General features: G+C 44.4%; 2 protein-coding genes across 3 annotated transcripts; one reads left to right on the top strand and one right to left on the bottom strand.

The window, feature by feature from the left end:
- Positions 1-5,043: 5,043 nt before the first annotated feature.
- On the top strand, positions 5,044-8,788 carry ogfod2 (2-oxoglutarate and iron-dependent oxygenase domain containing 2). 2 transcript variants are annotated; one of them, XM_018762435.2, is made up of 7 exons: positions 5,044-5,228; positions 6,417-6,473; positions 6,560-6,670; positions 6,745-6,844; positions 6,998-7,122; positions 7,278-7,466; positions 7,936-8,788. In XM_018762435.2, the coding sequence occupies exons 1-7, from the start codon at positions 5,091-5,093 to the stop codon at positions 8,206-8,208; spliced, it is 993 nt and encodes a 330-aa protein (XP_018617951.1). In that variant the 5' UTR covers positions 5,044-5,090; the 3' UTR covers positions 8,209-8,788. The 2 variants fall into 2 exon arrangements, with proteins under 2 accessions (XP_018617951.1, XP_018617950.1); XM_018762434.2 differs by having other exon boundaries at positions 7,278-7,535.
- Positions 8,789-10,497: 1,709 nt separating this feature from the next.
- On the bottom strand, positions 10,498-27,155 carry slc4a5a (solute carrier family 4 member 5a). Its single transcript, XM_018762482.2, has 24 exons — positions 27,103-27,155; positions 23,569-23,698; positions 22,907-23,067; positions 22,423-22,576; positions 21,922-22,016; positions 20,891-20,946; positions 19,787-19,944; positions 19,604-19,691; positions 19,363-19,517; positions 19,124-19,252; positions 18,596-18,770; positions 18,281-18,414; positions 17,692-17,963; positions 17,004-17,068; positions 16,412-16,603; positions 15,294-15,407; positions 15,035-15,196; positions 14,731-14,909; positions 14,513-14,585; positions 13,619-13,687; positions 12,643-12,816; positions 12,359-12,520; positions 11,520-11,575; positions 10,498-10,736 (listed from the first exon to the last, which is right to left on the bottom strand). Coding segments are annotated over exons 1-24 (3,120 nt in total). The 5' UTR covers positions 27,104-27,155; the 3' UTR covers positions 10,498-10,570.
- Between the last annotated feature and the right edge of the window lie 683 nt (positions 27,156-27,838).

The following is a 27,838-nucleotide window of genomic DNA, read 5'->3' as shown; positions in this document are numbered from 1 at the left end:
TTATATTCCCTTAGATGTAACATCTTAAGCACCTACAGCAATGCATTTTTAAGTACCTTATGCTATTTATAGTTCTTAAAAAATAATTAAAAAAAAAAAAAAAATCAAGCAACACATTACAGGTTAATCTTAATTTCTTAATCATGTTATGAAATAAAACATTCCATCTTATTATAAACTTCTGTACTCAGTAATTCATATCCATTCTGGGTTGCCAGCAAACACTGTTGCCAATCTGGTACACTATTTTTTACACAATCCACATCTGACTGGAAGCTAAGACCTTTTTAATTAGTATAAGGTATCAAAGATACCCAGTAAGATTTTGTTCCAATATTTTTCATGGCTACAGACATTATGTATCTGTTTTAGTAATGATTAGATCTGGAGCCTCCTTGGATGATGGAGTGAAAACAAATCTCCAGACCCACCAGCTGTTTGACTGTGTTTTGTTGATCTTGCATAGCTCTCATGAAGCTGGTGACAATCTCTTCTTTTGCTGGGTATACCTCCTGTCCCAGGTGATACTTGAGGAGGTCAGCTTCCATCTTTTTGGGCACCATGAAAAGGTTAAAAAGGATAAACAGTAAGTATTCTAGAAACACTACATGAGCTTACAGAGGAAACAGAGCAACAGTATTCTATATAAAGTAACAATAAAATACTACGCATTTACTTCAAAACCTTTATTTTTGATTTTAGAAACTGGGTAAATTTGTTATACAAACAACAGAAGCAAAGTTGAAAATAACTATACAATTACATTTATTTAGCAGATGCTTTTCTCCAAAGCAATTTCCAATGAACTCTACATAGTGTTATCAGCCCACATACCTTATTCACCAAGGGGACTTACACTGCGAGTTACACAACTTAGAATGGGTCACTCATCCATACATCAGTGGAACATACTCTCACTGTCACTCACACACTACGAGGGAATCTGAACAGCATGTCTTTAGACTGTGGGCAGAAACTGGAGCACACCCATGCAGACATGGGGAGAACATGCAAACTCCACACAGAATGAGCAGGGATTGAACCTATGTTCTCTCACACCACCCAGGCACTGTGAGACAGCAGCAGTACTCGCTGTGCCACCGTGCCGCCAATTACTGACCTTTATTTAGCTGACACCTTTGTTTTAAACTTAGATAAGCAACTTCACAATAACATAGCCATGTACACAGCAGCATATTCATACCCTGTCAAACTGACAAATACCTTGATCAATGGTAGTAAAGCAGGAGTCAGATTCAAACTTGTTGGCTTCAGATTGCAAGGCAATAGCCCTAACCAGTAACCTAAATGGTGTCTAAACAGTTTTTATTTATATTAGTCTACGCTGTAATACAGAAACAACTTTCCATTTTGTGAAGAATGACCCCAAATGACACCTCTCTCACCTCACTAGGCAGAGTGGCTTCCCTGTTAAACATCAAGTAGTATGGTGTGAACTTGGTGGTGGGGTTGGCAGAAGTGCGGAACACAAAGAGCACAGAGTCCACATAATCGTCCCATTCAGCCTGTTTCTCTGTCACCACCTGCCTGATGGCCTCCTTCAACAGGCTGCTGCTGTGGTCGTACAGAGTGTTAACCTGGGACTGCTCCACTGGAGAGACCTTCTGCACAATGGTCCACCTGTCATGCAGGTGCTTTGACACCTGAGAGGAAATAGGGCAGAAAACATGCATTTCAACAAAACACCCCCTATCATATGCCAAAAAAGTCTAAATAAGATTTGTACTAACGTATATGAAAAACATACACTGATGTCTTACCTCATCACAAAAGTCTGCACTTTCTGAACATAACACTGTTTTCACTGAGCCAAACCTTCAAAACAAGGTAGTATGTTGTGATGCAAAAATGACAAATGGAATTTACACTGACACTGTACATGAAATTAATGACAGGATTAATGCTTCCTGTTATTTTGATCTTGATATAACATCTCAAACTTAATCAAACACACCATAGTTTTAAAGCTTCCCTAACTGAAAATAGAACTGCTAGACCCAATATATCACTGTGGCTCACTAACAGTCAATGAAGAACTAAAAATTCTCAAGTTTCAAGTTTATTGTCATGGATACAGTACCATGTATATGTATTACAAAATTCTTCCTGATTCACCCTTCCTCTAGGGTGTATATGAATTTTGTTTTGTTAAACATTTTTGTTAATTAATTAAACGTCATTATCATAAAGTCCATCTTCTACCTTACCTGTATATAGCTGTAGAAATACATCTTGCAACAGACAGAGAGTCTCCCTTCTGTACAGGTGAAGCTTCCACCCACTTACTCAAGTAATCAGTAATTATGACCACATTGGTGTTTCCCTGTTTGGTCTCAGGGAAGGGACCTTGGCACAAAGACAGCACAAAATGAATATACATCCAAATAATTGGCCTAGAATACTTTGATAATTAAAAAAAAAATTGTGAAACATGTACAGTGAAAACACCAAATTTTACATTTATTCATTTAGCTGATACTTTTATCCAGAGCAACAAAATGTTGAGCTATTTACAATTATTTACATATTTATACAGCTGGGTCATTTTACTGGAGCAATTTAGGAAAAGTACCTTGCTCAAGGGTACAGCTAGAGGTGGAGCTCAAACCTTCAACCTTTGGGTCCAAAGGCATCATCTCTAGACACTATGCTACCAGCTCCCAAATTCAAAATATATCCTGCTTTACTATATACATTCTACACAACAATGATATATCAAAAATGCAGATCATTGCATTCCAAATCTACATACAGGTGATATTATTATTATTATTATTATTATTATTATTATTATTATTATAATAATTAAAAGTAAAATATAATGAAGGTAAACTCTATCAGTCATTCAACGTTACCAAAAACCTCGATGCTCAAAACTTCCCATGGAGACTCAACCTTGATCGGTCGGCCTGTCCTACTCATATTTTTACTCCGCTCCGCGTGCTGACAGGTTTCACACACTTTAATCTTTAAAAAGAAAAAAAAAAAAAGCACACATGGCATTCATCGACCGAGATGCGAGGTTTGCACATTTTCGCACTGCGGATAGAAACTTTAAAGAAACCCACAGAGACACATCAGAAGAAAGCTGGCAAACAGGCATACCCAGTCCACAACATCCTTCACAATGCCCAGCCAGTAGTACTTGTTCTGGATCCTGCTCACTGTCTTCTTTTGGCCCAGGTGATGCCCAATGTCATTGAAATGGCACTCGAGGAAGATCTGCCTTTTGCGCTCGGCGTCAATCACAACTTCTCTTTTCTCCTCCTTCTTTGGCCCCACGTAGTACAGGCGCTCCTCTGATAAGGCAAAGAACCTCGTTGGTAAACGTCCTACACACAGCAGGTGGCGTAGTGGTTAGAGCCACCTTTAGACCAGAAGGACCCAGGTTCAAATCCCACCTCCACCAGTAGTATCCTTGAACAAGGTACTTACTCTGAACTGCTCCAGTAAAAAAAAAAAAAAAAAAGATCACCTAGCTGCATAAATGAGCAATACATTGTACAATTATTTTAAGTTGCTTAAAACTGTAAGTCTCTTTGGACTTTACAAATAAATGTAAAGGTGCAAACATAAATAAATAGCTGCTCTGAAAAATGTAAATGAGAATGCTATGGGATTATTGATGTGACACAGTGAGTAAAACCCCCTGAAAAAGGAAAGAACATTCATATGTACAGGTGAAAATATTTCCATTTCGACTGGTATGCAGCATAATTTTGACTGACACAATAAACATGACATGTACCTGATTCTAAACTTAAGAGTTTTGTTTACACCAACGACGAATAGTTTTTATAATAAATCATGCTTTAACGAAGCGTTTCAGAGCAGGTACTTTTTCCTGCACATTTCTTGAGCAGCGAAAGGTTATGTGTGAAACTAAGTGAGAGGGGAAAACGCCACAGTTTTGCTGGTTTTCTTCCTTTTTTTTTCAACGGATCTCCGTCTGTTTCCCGCGCACGGCTTGTCGCGCGCGCGCGCCCAGAACCAGTGCTGAGTGACTGGCGGCTGCGGCGCGCGACTCCCCCGACGGAGCCATTACCTTCAATGATAAACTTGAGGGCGTATCGCTTCAGGTTCTTCCTCCGTATCGGGCTCATGCTCTGCGGGTAACATCCCTCGGCCAGGAAGGTGTAGATGTCCTCCAGGCGGCTCGATGTGGACTCCACCACCTCCTCCTCAGCAACTTGCAGGGAGTCCATGCTCAACATCGCATCGGTGCAGGCGCCGGCGACCCACTGACACAGGCTGAATTTGTTTTAAATTAGTAATCAAAAACCTCCGAAACACTTAACGATCTGCATAAATATGCATGTACAAATGCTAGCAGAAACGGTGAAGGGCTAAATAGAGTAAATATCTGGACGTCCGGTGTGAACCAATGAGGCGGCCGGAAGGCATTTGTCGACGGACCAGGAAGTAGTAGAGATTTACACTTGAAACATTAAACTTTCCACTAAGAATGGTCCAGTGGTTTTGTTATTACCTACAGCATGGGCATTTCCCCCATTATTTCCGTAAAAGATGGTGTTGTATACCTGATAAGTCGAAAATCTAAACTTTATTTACAACCTTTAATGACATGCGAATATATATGTCGTGGATGTTCACCCAATCTTGGCATATAAACTTTGGAAGGATCAAGTTTGTCTAAATTTTAAATTGGTACTTTACTTTGCTAGTAGCACTGAGGCGACGCGCACAAAATAGACTTATTTGTGCGATGGGAGGAAGTGTTCCCTTCGGGCACGTTTACGGTCGGACCAAAACAAAGCAGCGTGGGTACAGGAGTAGCTGGGTCGAGAACAGCCTTAACGTTCAGTCTGTCGTGGTTAAGAGCTGGGAACGGGCTGTTATAGCTGAGTACACATGAGTTATTCTGGAAAATACGTAAAAGGAAAGAATTTTCGCTGTAATGGTTTGAATTGATTGAGCCACAGTGCAGAGGACGCAAATGAAATGTGAAAATACAAACTCGACTTGCCTTGATTGATTTTTGAGCTGGAGCGACACAAACTGCGAAATCCGCTCTTTTTCACGACATACTATCACTTAACCTGCTGGACATGCAGAGTAACGAGGAGCGCAAGAGGAGGACATTTTACACCTGCGGTTGCTTTTACACAGACAATATTTTCCTGGAAGAATACAAGCTGCACGTCCGATTCACTTCAGAGATTCAGTTCAGGCAAGATTATCAATCGGTTAGTAGCTGGCCGTACTGTACAACTGCATTAGGTGACTCCTTTTTTCCATCTAGGCACTTACAATTGTTTACCCTTAGCTGCTGGGTGATTTTACTGCTGGTGCAAATCTAGAGCAGGGTAGTACATCTGGAGGTGGGAATCGAACCTGCAGCCTTTGGTTAGGTGTTCATGTTATGAATTTTCAAATAGGATTATTTTTCAGTTTCTTGTGTTTCCTTGCTCTCCAGCCTCCAGTTTTCGCTCATGTCTTTGTGGTGGAGCAGCTTGTAGTGTAGTGCAGGGACAGCTGGTAATGTAGTGGTTAGCGCTACTGCCTTTGGATCCAAAGGTTGCAGGTTTGATCCCCACCTCTGGCTGTAGTATCCTTGAGCAAGGTACTTACCCTAAATTGGTCTAGTAAGATTACCAAGCTGTATAAATGGTTAAATAGGTGTAACTTTAACACTGTAAGTTGCTTTGGAGAAAAGCATCAGCTAAATGAATAAATATAATGGATCAACTTTAGATAACTGGCAGTGAAAAGCAGCCAAACTGCGTATGAATGCGGGACCGAATTTGTACAGCTTCTTTCCACAGCTTTTCCATTGCTGGATGATGTCCTGGAGTGGTGAGCAGTACCAAGATGATGGATGTTGAACATGTTTTTAGGATCAATCGGTCAACAGTCTGCACCGAATAGGAGTTTATGGCGACAGCCTGTTTTTATTTTCAATCATTTTGAATGTTTTTTTAGCTTGAAGTTAATAAACCTATTAAAAGCCTTACAGTATTTTTAAATTATAGCTACAACCAAGACCTTTATAGCACTTACTATTACTTAATAAAAGATAATAAAAGTAAAGTTCTGCCGTGGCCTGGTGCCCCATCCCGTTTTTGTTGCCTCGTATGTTAAGTTTTCAGCATGGGCTTTAGAGCACAGTAACATTGCATAAGGTGAGAGGTCAATTAAAATGGAATAAAAAATGAAAATGTTATGTTATTATAGTTTTTCAGAGGTTTTTACAGAAGCTAACCTATCGAGAGATGTTTTATTATTAAATAAATGTGTTTGTAACTTAAGGACCTACTATATATGTAAGTTTGTTTATCTGTATACTGTACATCAATCCAATGTATAAAACTATATATGTGAAATGACTGTGCTGACAATGTATTTTTAACATTATCAACTTTGAATAATTTCAGATACTGAGAACACTTGGCTGTACAACTGATGTGCAACTTGGGAATGTACTGAACAAGGTTGGCTAGAGCATTTCAAGCTTGTGGTGCATGCTGTGGTTCATCGGTGGATTCGTTGCCCGTCTAATTCAGCAGCACTTTTTCAGATTGAAGCAGAAGTCGGAAGGCGTCGACAACTTTGCGTGAAATCGGCTGAAAGAGCTGCCTGGATAAAGGAACTTTATAAACCGCTTCACAGTCATGTGTACTCCTTACAGGTAAACCTAACAACTTCATCACAGAGAATTCTCTTGAAAATAAGAGGAGGTTTTAAACTTTGCCTTATCTTTAGGAATCTTTCTTGGCCCCTGAATTTCTGGAAATTGTGAAATACTCTTGTTCAGATGGGGCTACCAAAGAGGGCCTCTTTGATTACATTGAGCCACTTGCAGGTAAGTTTCATCAAAGTAGTGAATTTGCATATGCATTCATTAGTGTCGTTAAGTCAATAACACCCATGAAATTGTATGAAATGCTGATAATGTTTTTGACATTTTATGTGCCTTTGTGTATATAAAAATAATGGTTTCTTTTATTATTTGGAGCACAAAGAGTGTATCGCTTCCCGGTATTCCGTAAGGAATTCTGCAGAGAACTGATTGAAGAATTGGAGCATTTCGAGCAGTCTGAGGCACCCAAAGGCAGACCCAACACTATGAACAACTATGGGGTATGAAAACTGGGCACCTTTATCATGGAAGGAATACTACTGGCATGGTGGAGCATGTCTAAATTCGAGCATTTCCTGAAGAGGACTAAATATATCCACTGTTCACTCATGGTTATCTGTTCTGTTTGTTACATTTTGTTCTTTTCCATGGAAAGGTCCTACTGAATGAACTTGGATTTGATGAGCAATTCTTGACTCCTCTCCGTGAAAAGTACCTCCAGCCTATCTCACAGCTCCTTTTTCCTGATTGCGGAGGACATTGTCTGGATAGTCACAAGGCTTTTGTGGTGAAGTATGCCATGCAAGAGGACCTGGACCTCAGCTACCACTATGACAATGCTGAGGTGACACTCAACGTCTCTTTGGGCAAAGAATTCACTGAAGGAAATCTTTACTTTGGAGACATGAGAGAGGTACCTGAAGAATAAGACAATGACCCAATGCCTTCTTCTTTGATCAGTCAGAGATTATACTTGTCCCATCACTCTAGTGACTGCAGTTCATCTTATGCTTGCATAATGAGCACATTTTCTTTAGCATAAAATGTCTTAGTAAATGATTGAATCTAATTCCTTGACGGCATTCCTGAAACACAACGTTTATTTCTCAAGACCTGGAAAATAGAAATTTCATTTAAAATGAGAGCTATTAGCTGTTATCATTAGTATCTTGTTCAGGTATTAAAAACTCCTCTGTTGCAAATTTACAGTTCAGTCCGTTGGTCCACTTACTTAACCACTATCCTGCCATTATAACAAAAAATTATGATGCATGGATTAAAATATGTGTTCCGCAACCCCCTGGACCCTGCAGGTTCCTCTGAGTGAGTCAGAATGCGTGGAAGTGGAGCACCATGTGGCGGAAGGACTGCTGCACCGAGGTCAACAGATGCACGGTGCCCTGCGCATCTCCTCTGGCCAGCGCTGGAACCTCATAATGTGGATGCGGGCGTCTCAGGAGCGCAACAAGCTGTGCCCCATGTGCGGACAGAGACCACGTCTTGTCCACGCAGAGGGTTTTGCAGATGGCTTCACTGATAGCTCATCAACTGATGATGCTCAAAAAGCCTCTTGTGTTTTACATTAGTTCTGGAGAAATTAACTGAACATGCTTCACCAACAAGAAAGAAAAAATGACACTTTTAATCTAAATACAGCACAGAGTGCTTGGAAAAGCCTCCTAATGCCATAGAGCAGAAGATTTGGTGGAGGCTGCCAGGAGTAGTTCATTATAATATGAAATGTGTGTGCTCTAATACTGGATCTTCTTGTTTTGAAGTGTCTGCTTTCTTCTTCAGAGCCAGAAAAGCTGTTTCTTTGGCAAATATTTCATAGGAACATTACTGTGTTACAAATTCATGTCTTTACTGAACGCATCATTATAGCTTGTGTAAGAAATTTTCAGTTGGATTAAAAGTGACACCTGTAAAATATGTTGGGCAATGTTGACTGTACCCAGTTTTTGAAGCAAGAAGCTATTGGTTCACAGAATCTTAACATCTCTTTCAACACCCAGTCGCTACCCGAAACAGATATTTGGAAAGCTGATGTTTGAAAACTATGTTGAGTTAAATAAGGACTTATAGAAGAAGCGATGTTTTGTATTATATACATCTGGTGTGGTATTTTTGAACTGGCTCTCTGAAAAAAGGAATAAAAAATAATAAAGGGTGTTTTTACACTGGTCAGTGAAGTAATTAATGGCTGCATCTCTGTTACTATTTTGGAACATGGAAAGTCAGATAAAAAAACAGAACTGACTCATGCAACTGTTTTATTGATAAAAAGAACTTGAAATTGCCAGATCTATAGACTCCTACAAATTATGCATTGTAGTATAGCAGCTGCACAAACGTATATTTATACTGCATTTTATTTATATTGTATATACAGACCAAACTCTTCACAGATCAGTTGTCTTTAACAATCCCATTCAATCGTAGTTATAGTAACAAATCTGTTACTGACTGTCCTTCAAGAAGGTCTCTCAGAAGCACACATTTCACTCATACATCCAAGAATAATAAAGCATAGTAAAAATAAACAGATCTGAATGAACGGTAATAATATCATTTTCCACTTTAAGTGCAATAAACAAAAAACTAGGGCCTGAACCCCAATTGTTCTTAACCTGCTCTCATTAATGACTTCCATTTGGAGTGAGATGTAGTGAACAGGAGGTGAAGGTGCTGTGATCCGCTTGCTGGTAAGAAGAGTTTGCAACAATGGAGCAGCCAACCTGATACAGCCATTCAATAAAGGTAATGACTGTCTTAACACTCAAACAAATAATGCGTATTTTTAATAATCCCCAGGATGGAATTTTTGAATGTTTTGGTTAATTGAATGTCAGAGGTCATTTATACTGTTCCATTATCTTTCAAACAGACTGCTAATAAAGTCAATAATTGTCTGTATTTATATTTGTACATAAAATGTACACAGGAAGGAATATATGTACATATATACACACACCATGCGTGAAAGTAGGTGAACCCATGTGTCTCCTTGGTTTGACCACAAAATGATCATTTAATAAGAAACAGTCTTTCTCGTGTGACATTACATGTGTGTAATGACTAGTTCCATATGTTTCTCTAGCGGAAAGTGTGTGTGTGTTGTAGAAACATGAAAGTAGTGCAGGTGAAAAAATAAGTGAACCCCATGTTGCATTGGTTAAACCAAGTAGGTAAAAAGAATCACTTGTGTAAATCATAGTCATTTACTAATTTTATAAGACTAAGATTTAGATTTTATGTTTCCTTTCGTATTTTATAGAGAAATAACAAACGATCCCTGTAGTGTTCACATACTTTCAGGAAGCACAGTGTGTGTGTGTGTACACAAATTTGAAAGGAGGACCATTTATCTGTCAATACTATTGTATATAGGGGGTGCAGTGGTGCAGTGGGTTGGACCGGGTCCTGCTCTCTAGTGGGTCTGGGGTTCCAGTCCTGCTTGGGGTGCCTTGCGACGGACTGGCATCCCGTCCTGGGTGTGTCCCCTCCCCCTCCGGCCTTACGCCCTGTGTTGCTGGGTAGGCTCCGGTTCCCCGCGACCCCGTATGGGATGAGCGGTTCAGAAAATGTGTGTGTGTGTGTGTGTGTGTGTGTGTGTGTGTGTGTGTGTGTGTGTTTGTTTTCCTGGAATATTAATATAAACTCTAGCAAGGCTGAAACAGGAGATAAAAGGAAATGTGAATGTGAAAGAGCAAATGAATGAAGTCCTAGACTGGGAATGCGTTTCATTGTCTCAGTGTGTGCACGGCTGTGCTTTCCTGTAGTTCTTCACGAATGTCTGTAAGTTCCGGAAAAAGGGTTTCTTGTCACTCACAAAGCAGTCAAGGACATTTCCTGTAAGGGTCACAGTCTCCGAGTGGGAGCTCTGTTAGCACCCACACTATGCGCACGTATGTTTTCTCTCCAGCACTTCCTCACAGTGGCCATCATCTACAGTGTGGTCTCACTGCTCATGTCCCGATGGCGGTGGTCGGCGTCAGTGTCTTCGTAGTCCGATTCCATCTCAATCTTGACCTGGGGGACGGCGCAGGTCATGCCTCGAGCCAGGGGCCCAGCGGGTGATGGAGGGCACGAGATCTTCAGGTGCAGGGTAATGCTGTGGGGCGCATGCAGTGAACAAGGGAGAGATCAAACGTGGTGCAAGAGACATAAAATAGATATGTCAAAGGAGATACACCAAAATGTTTCATTACAGCTGATCCAGTTAGGTAAGCATCTGGGACCAATCTCAGGAAACACAAGGCAGTTCACATCAACAGCAAGTCATTGCAATGTACTCACACAGTGTTATCTATCTATCTATCTATCTATTTACATTTACTTTTATTCATTTAGCATTTACATTCATTTAGCAGATGCTTTTGTCCAAAGTGATGTACATCTCAGCAAAAGTACAATTTATGCATTACATCTATCTATCTAGATAGATATCTATGTCTATAGATAGATACTGTGTACTCTATACTGTACATATATAGATATATAGAGTACACATTATCTATCTATCTATCTATCCATCCATCCATCCATCCATCCATCCACACAATACAAGAGGATCTGCTTGTACTGCGTATAAACCATAATGCTCACATTTATTATTTACTACTGTCTCTACAAAGTTTTAAAAAAAAGTTTTTATGCCTTCATACCTTGACATTATATACACATATATAGTGGTATATTTAGGGTTGTTATATCTAAATTCTACAAGTCAGCCTGGACTAATGTACCTGTCAAATAAATGTAGTTTAAGTGGAATAGAAGCTATGGGATCTAAGAGTTATTCTACTGAGTGTATGAAGGAAGTATGGAGAAGGTGTAGGTGAGCTGATGAATTCTACCACAGTCCGAAGGCCCACGTATCTGATTCACACAGTACCTGCGGTCCAGATCTGACCCAGAAGGGGAGCAGTTGGAATAAGGATGGTACTTCTCCTGTTCACATGAGTTTGCAAGAGTCGTGAGGGTCAGCATTGGGATACATGAGGGAGAATGGTAAAGAAAGTGTCAAAAAGAGAGAGGACAAACGATAGGCACAGGGGTAAAAGGAGGAATTAAAATAGCATAAGGCAGAGGAATGCAGGAAGACAGGGTGATGGAAGACAATCAGAAGGAAAAACAAAAATAGTTTTTAAAAACTCAGCTTGTGTCTGCAGCAACATCACATAGAACCAAGCAGTATATCTTTTGGGTATAAATGACTCTGTACAAGAGTTCACCAAAGGTGCAAAGTGTCCACTGTAACTGAAGTGAAATTAATGTCTGTGCTATAAGAATATAGATATGCTCATCTTTGTCTGTGGAGGAATCGGTGTGTCCAATGGGAACCTTTCCTGGGAGGTATACTGGTGCAGAGGACAGAGATATCCATACACCGATACCATGGTGCCCTAATAAACATGGACTTTACTTGTACAATAACACTGCAATATCACTCATGTTATGAATGCAACAGAAGATATTGATGAAAAAACATAACAGCGAGTGAAATCCCAGGCTAATATACACAAAAGAGTAGCTGGATTCAATGACCCAGCAATCAGGACTAACCTGAGTTACCTTGAGAAGGAGCAGACCTGGTATAAAAATAAGGTTACGCTTTTGATTACATAGAGCATGGGCTGGAAATACATTGCCTTAAAGAGACCCTTAGGGAGAGCAGCACCAGTCAGCCTCCATGAGTGTACGAAGACCTCTACGTGTCAGTTAATCTCTCACTTCGTCTTCACTGTCGTCTTCTCCTCTTTGTTTCTTCTTGTCTTTCTTCTTCTTCTCATCCACCTTCTTCTCCTTTTCAGGCAGAAGGTCATCGAGCCAGGCTAGGTCATGCTGAGAGAATACCATATCCAGCATCTTCCGCACCACCATCAGCCCCAAAATCTTGGAAAGGGAGAGCAAAGAGAGAGAGGGATAGAAAAGAAACACGAAAATGCTTCACCATCAAGAGTTACCCTTGGTAGTCTTTATGTGACCCTAGTGGAGACTGTAGGAGCAGCCTATACCATGACTGGGAAAATTATGGCCAACACGGTGGACTTCAGGATCCAGAGCACAGCCAGGCAGATTATCTGCACCAAGGTGAAGAGGTGTACCCGACGCAAGGGAACATGGCGTAGGAATGATAGGTCAGGTTGATGCTTGGGGGGCATCAGGTACAGCTTGATCCTTTCCCAGAACTGGAGGAACAGACAGAAAAACTTCAGGTTTGTTCCACCACTCTTTCACTCAAGAATCAAACCAGTGTTGAGTATTCGATATAATGCAAGCACCTGATGGTTCCTCAGTCATGAGCTGGAACAGCTGCCTGATCACATGGTGCTAACTGCATACTGACCTTGGCGATGGCCCGTTCTGCTCATGAGCTAATTAAATCTGGAACTGCAGGTTTCCCAGACACTTCAATCCCTGATGAATCTCTCACGAATGCCTGGTTAATGGTTTCTAGGCAGAAATGCTGTACTGCGTCGCACTACCAAATGAGCTACACAGGAATGCCCCCATTCTGTCTCTTCGTCCCAGCAAATCCTTATTGACAATCAATGATATTTTAGTTTACTGTACGCACTGGACCATGAAAAACTTGCAGAGCAACAATGTTTATAGCTCCTGTGCTTCATGTTGATAGACTGTTACGGTTCAGTTTTTATAATTCTATTATTTTAATGGCAGGATTACTCAAGGTCTTCTCAGGCTTCTCCTTTGCTAGAGATTGAATGACTAGCATGTCCCGTCTATATGACCGATGACCTGTCCAACCTGTCCTGCATTTCTTACCTTTTCCAAGTGTTGTAAAGGTTAAAATTTGTAATTTTATAGAACAAATACAGAGTGGTGAGCGTACACATCCAGCTATATAGAAATGGTGCCATTGTTTAAAATATACCCGAATATTTCAGTTTATATCCAGATGAGGCCACATAGTTCCTTCAGCCTTTAACCTGCGATACGCATCTATGACAATGGCATGCGGACACACACCTGGATGCCGCTGAGAGAAGCTACACCCATGTAGAGAAATACACCGTACAGCACTGGCATAGGGATGAACTGTGGAAACATTGAGAGAAACATGTTAGCGTACAACACAGAAAACCGCATCAGGACAGATCACTGCCATTGCCATTATTTGAGTATCTGATCTAAATAATGGAACCCTGGCTGATTTAAGGGATACAGCATAACCATCAGTGCTCGAACACGTCATAGAGGTGAATTTAACTCATCACAGCCAGTTACAAGGTTTTTATGCTAAGGGAGGGTATGATTTATCATTTCATTTGTTCATGCTGGTCTTTGTATTGAAAGCACAGAGAAAACATGCAATCTCTGCACACGCTGAGCTGGATTCTACATTTGCATTTATTTATTTAGCAGATGCTTTTCTCCAAAGCGACTTCCAATGAACTCTGTGTAGTGTTATCAGCCCACACACCTTATTCACCACAGTGGGTGACTTACACTGCTAAATACACTACTTACACTGGGTCACTCATCCATACATCAGTGGAACACACACACTCTCTCTGTCACTCACTCACACACTATGGGTGAACCTGAACAGCATGTCTTTGGACTGTGGGAGGAAACCAGAGCACCCAGAGGAAACCCACACAGACACAGGGAGAACATGCTAACTCCACACAGACCGAGCGGGGATCGAACCCACATCCTCTCACACCACCCAGGGCTGTGAGACATCCAGACATACATACATGCATGCATACAGACGTACATCTGAATGCTCAGGTCAGGCACCTCACAGTACGAGCATTACTTGCAGTGCCACACCAGTACTTGCTCTTGTACCTAACAGAGTGCGCTTTCGGAATATCGCTGCATTTCCATCACCCCATCATTGTTTCAACACCTTACCTGCAGTACGGGAGCAAGGAAGATGGAGACGCCAGTGAGCACAAATACCAGGATCCCCGTCAATCTCTGCTCCCTACACACATGCACACGCAGGTACGCACGAAGAGAAAACGAGAGTGGGTACAGCATAGCATGTCTGTGTCTAAATCACAGTGCCGCCCTCTCCGCACCCTTCTGTCCATCTGTGCTGTTTCCTCGCAATCTCTGTGCTCTCTCACCGTACTCCCAGGAACTGTGGCTGCTCCCCAGGTGCGCTGCTCTCGCTTTCCATCTTCAGAGAGTCGATGTGGGCGATGGAGATGACAGTGGCTGCCACATACCATGGCAGCCCCACGAAGGAGCAGGCTGCCATCAGAACGCCCACCCAGAAGAGGTCCAGGTGGTACCCGCATCCTTTCTATTCCGAGACACACACATGCACACAGACAAACATTGAGCTGGATGATACTATAATGAAACATGCATCTACTGTTCACAGGTTATGCTTAATATATCTAAGGTCTGAAGTAAAAGCTGGTCTACCTTTAACTTGTTTTCCTTGCGGTTGACGATGACAGCACTTATCTGCTGGTCCATGAAGATGAGAATAGTGACAAGAAGGGCAGGGACAGAGCTGGCCAGATACATCCACCAGGGGTTCTTCCCAAATGGCATCACCATCCAGCCACGATCAGGACGGGTTGGCTGAGAGCGGAGCGAGAGGTCAGCGAGACGGTGGCATGGACGGATGCTCATGCATGAATAAACAGAACGTGACAATCGAACAAATCAGGTAAAGTACCTTAAACTCTGTCGGAACAATAAGTTTTGGAGTTTTGAGGCCCATCAGCATATCAAGGCCAACAAATGTCAGGATTGACATGAAGATGGCAAAATCGCTGATGAGCTTCCGAAGCTGAGCACACAAGCATAACGGGAATCGCATGAAAACAAACACACAGAAACGATGGAAAAATTGACAAGCGGAAGCAGATATAGTGAGAGACAGCAGAAGTAAACAGAGAGATCAAAGCCCAACACAAGCAAATAATAAAGACCAGAGAAAGAAAAAAACTAAAGATTAAAAAAGAAAACACAGCAAATAATTTCATTTATTCCCAATAACGGTAGCTGAAATAGAATAAAATAACCCTTTAACCAGGCTGTGTTTAGAAACGGAAACACCACATTCTTTTGATATAGACGTTCTTACATATACTGTTACCTATGACACCAAGTAACAGGTCATGAAAATCAAAATGAGTGTCCATGACCTTTATGTCCATGGGACCATACAGCTTGGATGTATCAGAGGTCAGTAGGAAAACAAAACACTCAGCAGCCAAGGACAGAAATAGTGGCAGAATCTAGGATCGGGGAGAAATGGACTGGAAGAAGTGGTTTCGATAGGAAAAGAGCTATGAAGGATGTAATGTATAGCTAAAGAAAGACTATTTTTACTCATTAATAACAACATAACGTTCAGTTTTATTATTATTTTATCAGTGCCTTTAACAGTGTACTAACATTTGTGTAGTTTTTATTGCAATTTTTTTTCCAGTGTTCATAGTTTACTTTTCTGCTGTGTGGGACAGCTGGTAACACAGTGATTAAAAGCGCTGCCTTTGGACTCGAAGGCCGCAGGTTCGAATGCCACCTCCAGCTGTAGTTCCTTTGAGCAAGGTACTTACCCTAAATTACCCATCTGTATAATTGGGTATATAAGTGTAGGTGCGCTAACATTGTAAGTTGCTTTGGAAGAAAGCATCAGGTAGATGTAAATGTTGTTCAAGGAATATCCACTTCACCGTGTGTCATTCTAAACCGTAGGGGTAGTTTTACCCCAGGTGTCCATATGCGATGTGTTTCAATTTAGAAAAGCACATCCAATTACTTTTTTTTTCTTTTTTTTTTTTTTACCTTTGTGGGGAAGTAACGGCTGAACTTGAACTTCTTCAGTGAGACTGTCATGGAGTAGGTGCCAAAGAAGAGTATGAAGGACATGAGTGCCAGGTCAGGGACAAACTTGCAGGACTTGCCCACCAGGGTACCCCCGTACTTGAGGCACTCCTTCTTGCTCAGTTGACTCCAGTCCAGTGCTGTCATATTGAGCTAAGGGGTGGGGAAGGGGGTCGAATGGGGAAGGCAGAAAGAGACATGGCGGAAAGATGACCGGGGGGAAGGTATTGAAAGAGAAAAAGAGAAAAAAGGGAGAGAAAAAATAGAGAGAGAAAAAAGACAGAGAGAGAGAGAAAGAGAGAGAATGGGAGCAAACAGCATAATTGAGCCTAAAACATCAGACGCTGATTGAGACACAAAATAGGGAACCCTCTCAACACCTATTGAAGCACATTTCAAGTGTTTATCTGATGCACGTGGTGCTGAGGACTGACATCTCTGCTGCAAATGAACATAAGTAATGACGATGCAGTGATTTGCAAGTGTGTCATTTGCCACTTGTTGAGAAACTATTTTGGGGAGCCTTGCAAACCCTCACAGAGCCATTACTTACCAAAGAGAGATTAGTGCTGTTGTCTGGGGCTAGCAGCGCTAAAACATTGAACATCATCCATGCCACTGTCCGCACAAGGAGCCCGGAAGAAGAAAGGACAAGCAGGACGAGGAAGAAGAGAGAGAAAAAAATAATTTCAAATCAATTTCAGCATCTCTGCAAAACATCGAGTGTCTAATTTGACACCAGGTATAGTAAGTAACGTTAAAGAGAGAATGAAAAGAAGTCGGTAGATGTCATGCAGGCACGGTAAAGGATACTCACTCAGACCAGTCAGCAGCCCATTGGTGTTTGTGGAGCAAAAACAAACATAATACAAATCAGTTACAATAGTCAAATAACTGCATTCCCCATCCCAAACATATTCCGTTTTCCCTTTGAGATTCTTAAACTAGCTCCTTAAGCCTCAAAAAGGCATTTATTGGGCAAGCCAGCTACGTTTGAAGGCTTATCCACCATGGAATGGACAGCGGTCATGTTTAACACATCCCACTACTCTCCACTATGAACTAAGCAGAACATCTTATGTGATCTAGCACCTGCCCCACCCGCCCAGTCAGCCCACAGCTTATTTAAAGATGTGTGTTGACACAGCCTAGTGGTGTCCTTCTTAGGTGGGCTAAGAAATCAATCCCAACATCACTTTGAAGCCATCCAGTCTGCCCTGCCCATTGTTGGATGGGCTCACCTTGGTCAGGGGCCAGGCATTCGCATCTGTACGTGGTGACATAGTCAGGTTTGAAGTCTGTGTTTATGGGGTAGTATTTGAAGGAGCCCACCATCTTCTTGATGGCGTCAGAGATGAAGATGAAGGAGATGAGGCTAGAGAAGCCTTCCTCGGTGAAACGGGTGATGTACTTGATGATGTAGCTGGCGTCCGTGGCGACCAGCAGAAAGCACTGGAGACAGGAGTGGATCCCAATCCACAAACGCAGTTCCATGTAATCAATGCTGTTGCTCCTGAGAAAGGTAGAAAGAGAGATGTGTGAGGAGAACACACATCAAAGACCCTTACTGACTCTCGAAGTGTAGAACTTCACAATCCAAGATTTCACTCTAGCAGTTCAGTATCCAACCTTATTCCTTTTCCATGACCACAACTGGCTATGTCTTCTACTATTGTTCTTACATTGTGCATCTATGATCCTACAAGCGTGTATCAATACATCTGTGATTGTGTACTGGTGGTTTTGAAACTGCAGATATGTGCCTCTAGATGACTGCCAGGGTGGCCTCACAGCTCAATGCGTGTGTGCCCCTCGGTCCAGGTAGCTCACTTGCTGAATTCAAAAAGGAGTTTCTCAAAGATGAGGATGGGTCCTGTAGAGCTGAGAATGATGAGTGGCTGGCCACTAAAGAGGCAGAACACTGTCCCAGCCAGGGACGTTCCAAGAAAGCTCTCCATCACACCCTGATGAAAGAGAGTTGACAAAGGTCTTCATTCATACGGGACCTTCTTGTAAATAAGGAAACTATGCAGAGCACTTTAATTTTTTTCTTGCAATTCACTTTAAACACTCGAGAAAACACAGGAGATGAGAAAACCGTCTAAACGCAGTTGGGATATGAGATGATGTATGGGGTAGGATCACCTGGTAGTTGTCAGTGGCATCCCCCAGCAAGCCGCCAAAGGTGATGGCATTGGTGATACAACCCAGATAGATGAAGAGAACTGCTGAAATTGACTGGATGTGGAAGCCCTCATAGAAGTCACTGGCCAGCCAGGGCAGCTTTCGCTTGATGTCCAGCAGAAGACCACCACAAAATCTGACACCCAAAGTACAGCACATCATGGGAGAGGGTTTTCCACCTAGCTGTCCTACATCAGAGACAGTGGCCTCTGAAATTTGTGGCTTTTATGGCAAATAAACTCCTGCATTCTTCTGTTGCCCTGTGAATTTCTCACTTATGTCTATTGCTCTTTAAATTATCTGACGTCACTTGCCTGAGGTCAGCTCCAATTCCTTAAAGCGATCCAATACGGAAACATTACAAGGACCTCCTTTTAGAAAGCAAAGCAGGAGATGTGCAATCAATTCCTGCAATACCTTTGTAGACACAAAGCCTTTGCACCGTATTCCACTCAACGATAAGTTTTCTTATCTGCTCCAGCAACCCACCTCCCAGTAAACATCAGCTCCTCTCCCAGTTCATGTGCAGCAGGCATTTCTTCATCCTCACTGACAGCACTGGCTCCTCCTACTGTCCCATTCATCTGGCCCAGCTCATTTAAAGAGTACACTGACTTCCTTCAAGGAAACCAAGGGAAAGTGGGGACAATGTTTCACTCAACCGTAGACGCCATCTGTCCATAAACAGGCCTTGAGCCATCAGATACCTGCCACAGTCTCCCTGTTACCTCTTGTCTGCTGAGGGCAGTTTTTTGGGGGGCTCGATGCGGATTTTGGGGTCCCACTCTCCAGGGGGTAACACAATAACCTCATCCAGGAACTCGTCAATACCAGCAATCAGATCCTCGCGATCCCGGGCCTTGTAGGCCACATCGCTGAAGAGCTGGGGGGATGGAGGAGAAACCGTTTAAAAAAAACAAGCTCTGGAAGACAATACCAACGGACAACAAGGTCTACAGAAACACTCACGTCATCCACCATGAGAGTGGCGATGGCACGGCCGATCTCGTTGTAAGACTTGGCTTTGCCAGGAGGGCCTAGTAGTATAAACAAGAACCTAAAGTGGAGGCAGAAGAGTCTGTTCTTTAGAGATATGAACAAAGCACATGTTTTAAAAACATTGCCGCTGAGACAGCAGGAGACAGCCCTGACCTGGTGGGAACGGGGACCTCAGTCAGGCCCCCCAGCGTAGTGGCCTGAGCTAGGCGCACAAAGGCCACAAAGGGCTTCTCCAGGAAGTCCACCTCCCCCACCAGCACGTTGGAGGCTTCCGCATCCCGCGGGATCTTCTTCATGAACTTATTCTTGAGCTGAGCAGTCGATGGATCAGAATTGTACAATGGGGCAGAAGTACAGTAGGCACATGGAGGAAGGAAGGGAATAAAAAACACATTTAGTAAAGCAAGTCCCTCCACGCTGCCCTTCACCATTCAGCAACATTCAACTACAGCCAAGAGGAGAAGACCCAACAATCATGTAATTGCATCGATGAAGGTAGAAAGGTGGACACCCTGGGGAAAGTAATGCAGTTAATGCCTATTTAACAGAGAACAGGAAAAACAGACGTGAACAAATGACGCCGCATATCGAGCTTCCGACCAGCACGTGATCGATTACGCTCTCTCTAACAAATGAGAACTGAGACGTGGCGCTTCATTCCGACCTGAAGCTAGAGCCAGCAATTTTCCCGCACCGCTCCCGTCTCATCCGCACTGCAGCGATGGAGCGCAGCATCAAACAACTGCGTGCTTTCGAAGGCAATACGTAACCCAATTAACGCTGCGCTCCTGCCTTACCCAGCAGTCGTGCTTTCCTCCTGGCTTCCTCGAACGCATTCTCTTTCCACGCTCCGTTATGAGTGTCAATCTCTTTTAAACTGTTTCGTGGGCTGTCTTTACCTGCAGTTGAAGACTACGCCCCCCCCATACCCATACCTATATCGTAACGAGAAATAAGAGCTATTCGTCACTGGTCTACATGTGCATGGAGGAAAGAGAGGTGGAGAAAGAGTTTTCAGCCTCAACCTATGTAAGATCTCTATTAACATAATAATAAGTGAAGCACATCTGATTATAACAGGGCAGTTTCCTTGTGTCTGCACTATGGTGTGTGTGATTGTGGGAGTGTGTATATATCTCTGTGCTCGATCCATGTGTCCCCACAACACGTGCTGTAGCCGATTAGGTTATGGGCTTTCACGGCTGATGTAAAACATTCCTGATCAGCAAGGCACGGGGTACAGCGTAAGCGGGTTACCTGGTCAGTGCTGGGTGTGTCTGCGATGTCATTCATGCTGCGACTCTGAGCGTGACCTGAAACACAACACCGTACACTGTACACTACAGCAAAACACACTGCGTAGCCTATGTGGGCGGCAGTAGCACCACCGCTGCGGGGTTTGTTTCAGTCCCTTCGTTCAAGACTCTTGACACGGTTCCTCTACTGCACCTATGTGTCTGTGTATGGATTTACTCATCACCCGCCACGTGAGAGTTAGGATGCGCAACTGAAGATTCAAATGATTCCAAAGGCAACACAACTTTTCTTAGTATTTAACCTGCAAGGGAACTGACAGTTGCTCCTGATTAATAACCCCAGCCATACGGACTCTGTTGTTACACTCTGCTGTTTTGGTTCAGGGTGATTATTTTGTGTGATCTGTGTGAAGAGAAAACGTGCCGGAGAAGCTCGCATGCACATAGGCGCTCAAAGCACACAGGCGCATGGGTAGAGCACAGCTTCGTACTTTGCATAATGCCACATCACACGAGGCTTTGAAACGCAGCACGGTGGCACAGCGAGTAGCGTTGCTGTCTCACTGCACCTGGGTGGTGCGAGAGGATTTGGGTTCGATCCCCGTCTGTGTGGAGTTTGTATGTTCTGCCTGTGTCTGCATGGGTTTCCTCCAGGTGCTCTGGTTTCCTCCCACACTCCAAAGACATGCTGTTCAGGTTCACCCATAATGTATGAGTGACGGATAGAGAGAGTGTGTGCATTCCACTGATGTATGGATGAGTGACCCAGTGTAAATCACCCTGGTGAATAAGGTGTGTGGGCTGATGACACTACACAGAGTTCTTTGGAAGTTGCTTTGGAGAAAAGATTCAGCTAAATAAATAAATGGAAATGACAGCGATATAATGGGAGACAACCCTGTAAAGGTCTGAGATCCTTGAAGAAGTTCTGGGGGTTTTATGCTGTCCTATGATGCTTTGGCTCTGAACACACAGGTATCCTGGTTCGCACCTGGGAATGAGAAAAAGAAAGCCGGAGAGACGCTGACTCACGCAGACGCCCGTAGCTGCTCCCCTGCTTCATACGCAGGTCCTCAGTGGAGCGATTGTAGGCAGGCCCTGCGCTGGGGCTGCGGCTCGGGCTGCGGCTCGGACTGCGGGCTGGGTGGGGGGGCGCCAAAGGATTACGAGTGAAAGCATCAGAAGAAGACAACATGCAGCATGGGGATGCGGACAAAGAGTAGGAAGCCGAGAAGGTGAAGAAGACATGAGCAGGAAGGAAAGGCAGAGGGAGGGACACAGAAAGGAGTTTAACATGAGATCTGCTTTTTCCAGGCAAGTAGCACAACTGCGCAGACGGGTGGCGAGGAGGTGTCTCCGGATAAATGTGGAAAAGAGAAAAATGTGAGATGCTTGAAAATGTCATTTGCAAAGTTAAAAATATATCAGCATTGACAAAAAAACATGTGCAGGAATCAGCTGGCTGAGTCCCCAGCGTTCAGTGTCGTCTGCGGCCGACGGGAGGCCGGCAGCGGAAGGGGGATCGCGGCGGACTCACTCGTGGAGGTCGTCTTGCCGATATCGGCCAGGGAACGGTGGATGGGCTTCTTGGTCTGGTGCCGGTGCTTTCTGAGCAGAACAAAGGCGATCCTCTCTCTCAGTTCAGGGCTTATCAGGCCCTCTTCCAACTGCCGCTCGATGATGTCGTCTTGTGGGGGGACAGGGTTGTGAGTGGAGAGTTTGGCATTGGCCCATGTGCATGGTGTTGGGTGGAGCTTGGGGTCAGCGTATTGCTCAGTGATGACTCGCCATGGGGTGTCCAACACCATGTAAGATCTAACTCATACAACTCTTAGGTAGACAATTCATCACAAGTTTCTACCCACATCATTATGCATATTGGCCAAAGTAAAACACAGTTTTTTGTATGGACAAGCAGCAATAAATACCACAGTTCTTTGCCTGCCTGTTACTGACATCACACTGCCATCCTCCCTGCCGATATCGGACCCCACAACGTCCCGCTCCGTGGACTCACCCACAATCTGGGGCAGGGAGTATCCGTCCAGGTCCAGCAGCACGGTGCCTGCCTGCAGACACGTGCGCAGCTCGAACAGGCTGTGCAGGGACAGCGTGGACACGTGGGGCTTGCTCCACCTCTCCCCACCCTCCTCCACCTTCTCCTCAAACTTCACCCACCTGCAGCGAGAACACCGAGAGCATGATGCAAGAGATGAGGGACTGTGCGCTGAGCATATTGAATTTATAATTTAAAATAAATTCAATAAAAACTAATTCATATCTTAATTAAAAAGGGGGGGCGGTGGCGCAGTGGGTTCGGCCAGGTCCCGCTCTCTGGTGGGTCTGGGGTTCGAGTCCCACTTGGGGTGCCTTGTGATGGACTGGCGTCACGTCCTGGGTGTGTCCCCTCCCCCTCCAGCCTTGCGCCCTCTGTTGCCAGGTTAGGCTCCGGTTCGCCACGACCCCACTTGGGACAAGCGGTTTCAGACAATGTGTGTGTGTGTGTGTGTCTGTTAAGTTAAACTCCTTTTTCATGTGGTGTTTCTGTTATATTGGCCACCCACCGCCTATACATAAACACTCATCAATTATCATTGTAAGTGATTTTGGATAAAAACAGCTGCGAAATGAAGTCATGTAAATGTGGAAATATCGTTTTACTGGGTGGGAGGTAGATACCTGGCAGACTCCTTCCATTCCAACTCATCACCCTCGTGCTGCAGTGTGTCCATCTCGGTGAAGAGGGTGGGAGTGGGAATATCGTCTTCCTCGCCCAAGATGTAGCGCAGTCTTTCTGCCGCCGGGGACACTGGGGTACAGAGACACAAACCCAGGACCGTTACTCAGAACACCTTCAGCACAAAGGTGTGTGGGATCAAGCACACACTGCAACTGTACTATTACATAATCAGAATGATGTGCTATGTTTTACACAAGAATTAGATTGACAGTGTGGGGGGCGTGGTGGTGCAGCAGGTTTGGCCAGGGCCTGCTCTCCGGTGGGTCTGGGGTTCGAGTCCCGCTTGGGGTGCCTTGTGATGGACTGGCGTCACGTCCTGGGTGTGTCCCCTCCCCCTCCGGCCTTACGCCCTGTGTTGCCGGGTTAGGCTCCGGCTCAGGCTCCGGCTCAGGCTCAGGCTCCGGCTCAGGCTCCGGCTCCCCGCGACCCCCGTATGGGACAAGCGGATTAGACAATGTGTTATTTTGGCTTATTTGGAGGAGCCTACATTATTGGAGCTGGATGTTTTACCATTGCAACTGAGGTTAAAGTACCTTTCACAAAGGTACAACAACAGGGACTCTTGGGACTTGTACTGTGTTCTTACCCTGCCGGCTCCCTGTGTGCACATTAAATATTTGTACAGGTTTCCCTCCTACCGTCCCTTGCTCTCGCCCAAGTTTATAGCGGCTGTGGTACTATGTGGGTCCAGCACCGCCTTCTTATTAATGCGCAGCAGGTACGGCACCGAACAAGACGGGCAGAGGGTGCTTAGAAAACGTAACAGATTCGAGGATAAGATGGAAAATTTGTGTTTTCTCCCATCTTGCCACCATGAATACAAATTGGTCTATTTTGGAAAAAAAAAAACACGAGAAAATATCGCCGACAAACCTCTACGACGGGTGCATTTGCTCCCTGGTTATTTGTGAAATTTGCTTTATTAGCCTTCCCTGTACCGGCGAGGGAGCGAAAAGAACATGTTGTTTTTCTGAGATCCCAAACACCTCTGGTGGCAGAAATTGCGCAGAACTACAAGCACACCTGGGTCACACGCACTCGCTAAACCAGTGGACTTCACCTTACTGGTACAAACCACACAGTGTGCTGTAAGTGGGAGCGTGCCAGTAAAAGTGTGTGTTTATTGGTGGGTGACAGACCGCCGAAAGTCGTTTAGCCCTTTTTGCCATGCGCCCCAGCAAGGTACAACACAATTTGGCACTCAGAAGTGGCTGATCGATGCCTCCATGCAAATAATATTGTAATGACCCACATTACTGGTTTAATGTAAATTGTTGCATTATGGGAAATAATGTTAAATACGAGTGTAACCACTGGGGGAGAATTATGGGGTGACCGTGTCTCCAAGTAAGTTGGAAGAAAGTCTGGGGGTGCTAGGCAGGCTGGGAAGGCTGGCTGTGAGCGCAGGTCCGAGAGGAAACGGGGTCCTCGGACCGAGAGCATCATTTCCCTTGTGTCGGTGTTTCACTAAATCGTTCATCATGAACGATTCGCCTCCGCATCCTTCTTCGCCCCATCCAAACCCACGGCACTGCGCGCCACAATATGATTTCAACTTGGCACCATATCAAAATGTCTTTCTCGCATGAAGATTCATCCCTCGACTCAGTTAACGACGATGAAATGCTGTTTCATTCATGACCGCTCTCGCTTTTCCGCCGTCCACAGAGGAACCGAACAGTGGGTCACGGAGCCACCGCCGTCCCCCTGCGTCGATCAGAAAGGGCATGAGTGATCAATGCCATCGATCTTCAACATCAGTTTGGAACAACAGGGTGGAGTTTGTATTCATTGTCTATGAAAGGCTGGGTGAATATAAGCTGGCAGCTGAATTCATAAATGAGAGCAGCGCTTATGAACAGGAGTTTATGTAATGTAGGCTCTCAGCATTAACGTGGGGGGGAGATGCGGTAACTCACAAAAAGTTACAACGGTCCCAAGTATTTCCCCTTGACTTTCCTCCACTTTGTGTTCACAGCTGAATGCTGTTGCCATTAAGAATTCACATCATCTGAAACCGCTTGTCCCATACGGGGTCGCGGGGAGCCGGAGCCTATCCCGGTAATAGAGGGCACGAGGCTGGAGGGAGATTGGACACACCCAGGACGGGACGCCAGTCTGTTGCAAGGCACCCAAAGCAGGACTCGAACCCCAGACCCACTGGAGAGCGGAACCTGGTTCAACCCCCTGCGCCATCGCACCCCCCAATTAAAAACTCCAGTGATTTAAAATATGGAGATTAGTCAAGAAGTGTCTGCAATAATGTTTCAGGTTAAGCCTCAAGATAATTTTTAACTTGTTCTCCGTCTTTTTACAAGGTGCTTTTACACAATGGGGAGCGATGAAGACTTTAGGGAGCTATGAAAAGAAGGGGACATATCCAGAGTACCACAGCACAAAAACAGCTTGGAGAGAAACATGTCCTTAACAAAAGTGATTATTGCCCTGTCTGTCCAGATCAAATTTAAGACCCTGGTTATGGCCTAGAAATGCATCAATAGAACTGCTCCCAGCTATCTACAAGACTTGATCATTTGCTAGACACCACCCAGACTGCTACACTCTTCCACATCTGCCCGCTTGGTGGTCCCACGTACGAAAGGTAAAGCACGGAGGTTCTCGGTTCTGGCTCCGCTGTGGTGGAAGGACCTCCCCCTCTCACTCAGAACTGCTGAATCTCTGTCCACATTTAAAAAGGGTCCGAAAACTCACCTCTTCCAGACTCACTTCGCCCATGATCTCTTAAGCTCATGTAATGCGTAAATGTTCATGCGCCATAACTTTCAGATCATGCCCGGATAAACCTTTGCACAGCTACCCCTGTAACGTAAGGTAAATGTTTGTGTATCTCAAAAAAAAAAAAATCGTAGGAACGTGATCAGGAATCATGGATATTCTGAGCTTTATGCAGTTACTCACCTGATGAACATTGGTTCATATAGCGGAAAGAAATTAACTGCACTTTAGAATCATGCCCCTACATCTAAGTGTCTTTTTCTCCTAATGTAATGAACACATAGTTTACTTTTCCAAAAAAGTTTTATTGTCACCTACCGCTGAATCTGAACCACTGAGCATTTTTACACTTCCACACACCGATCGCTGCCTCCCGAGTGCGTGAAAGCGCACACAGCGGTGGTTGGAAAAGGGAACGCTCAGGTGCGCAATGACAGAGATACGGGTTACCTGCTGCTCCAGTCTATCAATGGCTGAGAGAGGGAAAGGAGCTGCAGAGGAGGCAGGGGCCACCTATCACCCGACAGCACTGTGAGTGATGAGCAGACCTCCACAAGCACGTGAGTCTTCAGCATCGGTGATGTTGTATGTGTTTGTAAGAAGAGTAGGAGGAAAGATTCAGTGGATGCGCGTTGCACGGGGTGCGGTCCTGCGCCAGGAAAGGAAGTGGCGTGCGGGAAAACGTGTGATGCCCGTGCGCATTTGTACGTGTGCGAGAGCGTGAAGAGGGGGCTCACTCGTACGGCTGACATCTGGAGGGAAGCTGTGCTCCTGCAGATCCAAACTGCCCTCCTCCAAGTCGAACCGGTCCCTCTCATCCCTGTGGTCATGCCGGTGATGATCGTGGCGGATCTCTCGGGCCCGGTCCCGGTCGCGATCTCGTTCGCGGTCTCTGTGGTCTCGGTCCCCCACGTCTCTGCTGGACGTGGAGCGCCGGCGTCTCCGCTTGCGCCTGTACCCCCGTGGCACAGGGACACCGATGTAGATGGACTGGTGCTCTTTGGGAGGAGATCCAACACACAGACGCACACTGCATCACCAGGCCTTACCGCAAAGATTTACTTTAATGTCATAATACAATTCCCTCCAAACCTAACTTTTATTCCCAACTTTTTTACTAAACACAGCTCCAGCGTGATCTGACGTCCTAATGGACCCAACAGCCTCAGGCAGTTTGGTCCTCTTGAATGTTGAGTTTGAGTCTTGAATCTTTGACTTCTCTTGACTGCTCATTTTCTACAGTCATTGCTGACAATGTTAATTTCCACTGTAATAATTCCCATAATTATACTTCTTTTTCCCCAGACTGAACCCATATTCACAGGAGCGTTCGTTGTGAATCTGTGCGTCTCCAACCGGCACGTCGCTTCATAGTCATCGCTGGAGACTCAAGGCATCTCTGAACATTTGCGCTTACATTTTAACACAGCTCTTTTTCTCAGCTTGCTGACAAAACAATTACGTGCCGCATGC

The sequence above is a fragment of the Scleropages formosus genome, chromosome 12, assembly GCF_900964775.1.
Source record: "Scleropages formosus chromosome 12, fSclFor1.1, whole genome shotgun sequence".
Taxonomy (NCBI): domain Eukaryota; kingdom Metazoa; phylum Chordata; class Actinopteri; order Osteoglossiformes; family Osteoglossidae; genus Scleropages; species Scleropages formosus.
Note: the sequence above shows the minus strand (reverse complement) of the source record. Positions and strands in the feature narration are given on the sequence as shown.

Coding starts and splice junctions, on each gene's coding strand:
- ogfod2 (XM_018762434.2), top strand. CDS start 5,091: ATGCAGAGTAACGAGGAGCGCAAGAGGAGGACATTTTACACCTGCGGT. Junction 6,474..6,559: donor TTGGGAATGTACTGAACAAG/GTTGGCTAGAGC, acceptor GCACTTTTTCAG/ATTGAAGCAGAAGTCGGAAG. Junction 7,536..7,935: donor ACTTTGGAGACATGAGAGAG/GTACCTGAAGAA, acceptor TGGACCCTGCAG/GTTCCTCTGAGTGAGTCAGA.
- slc4a5a (XM_018762482.2), bottom strand. Junction 19,692..19,786: donor GAGGTCCCCGTTCCCACCAG/GTCAGGGCTGTC, acceptor CCTCCACTTTAG/GTTCTTGTTTATACTACTAG. Junction 18,771..19,123: donor GAGCTGATGTTTACTGGGAG/GTGGGTTGCTGG, acceptor TTTGGGTGTCAG/ATTTTGTGGTGGTCTTCTGC.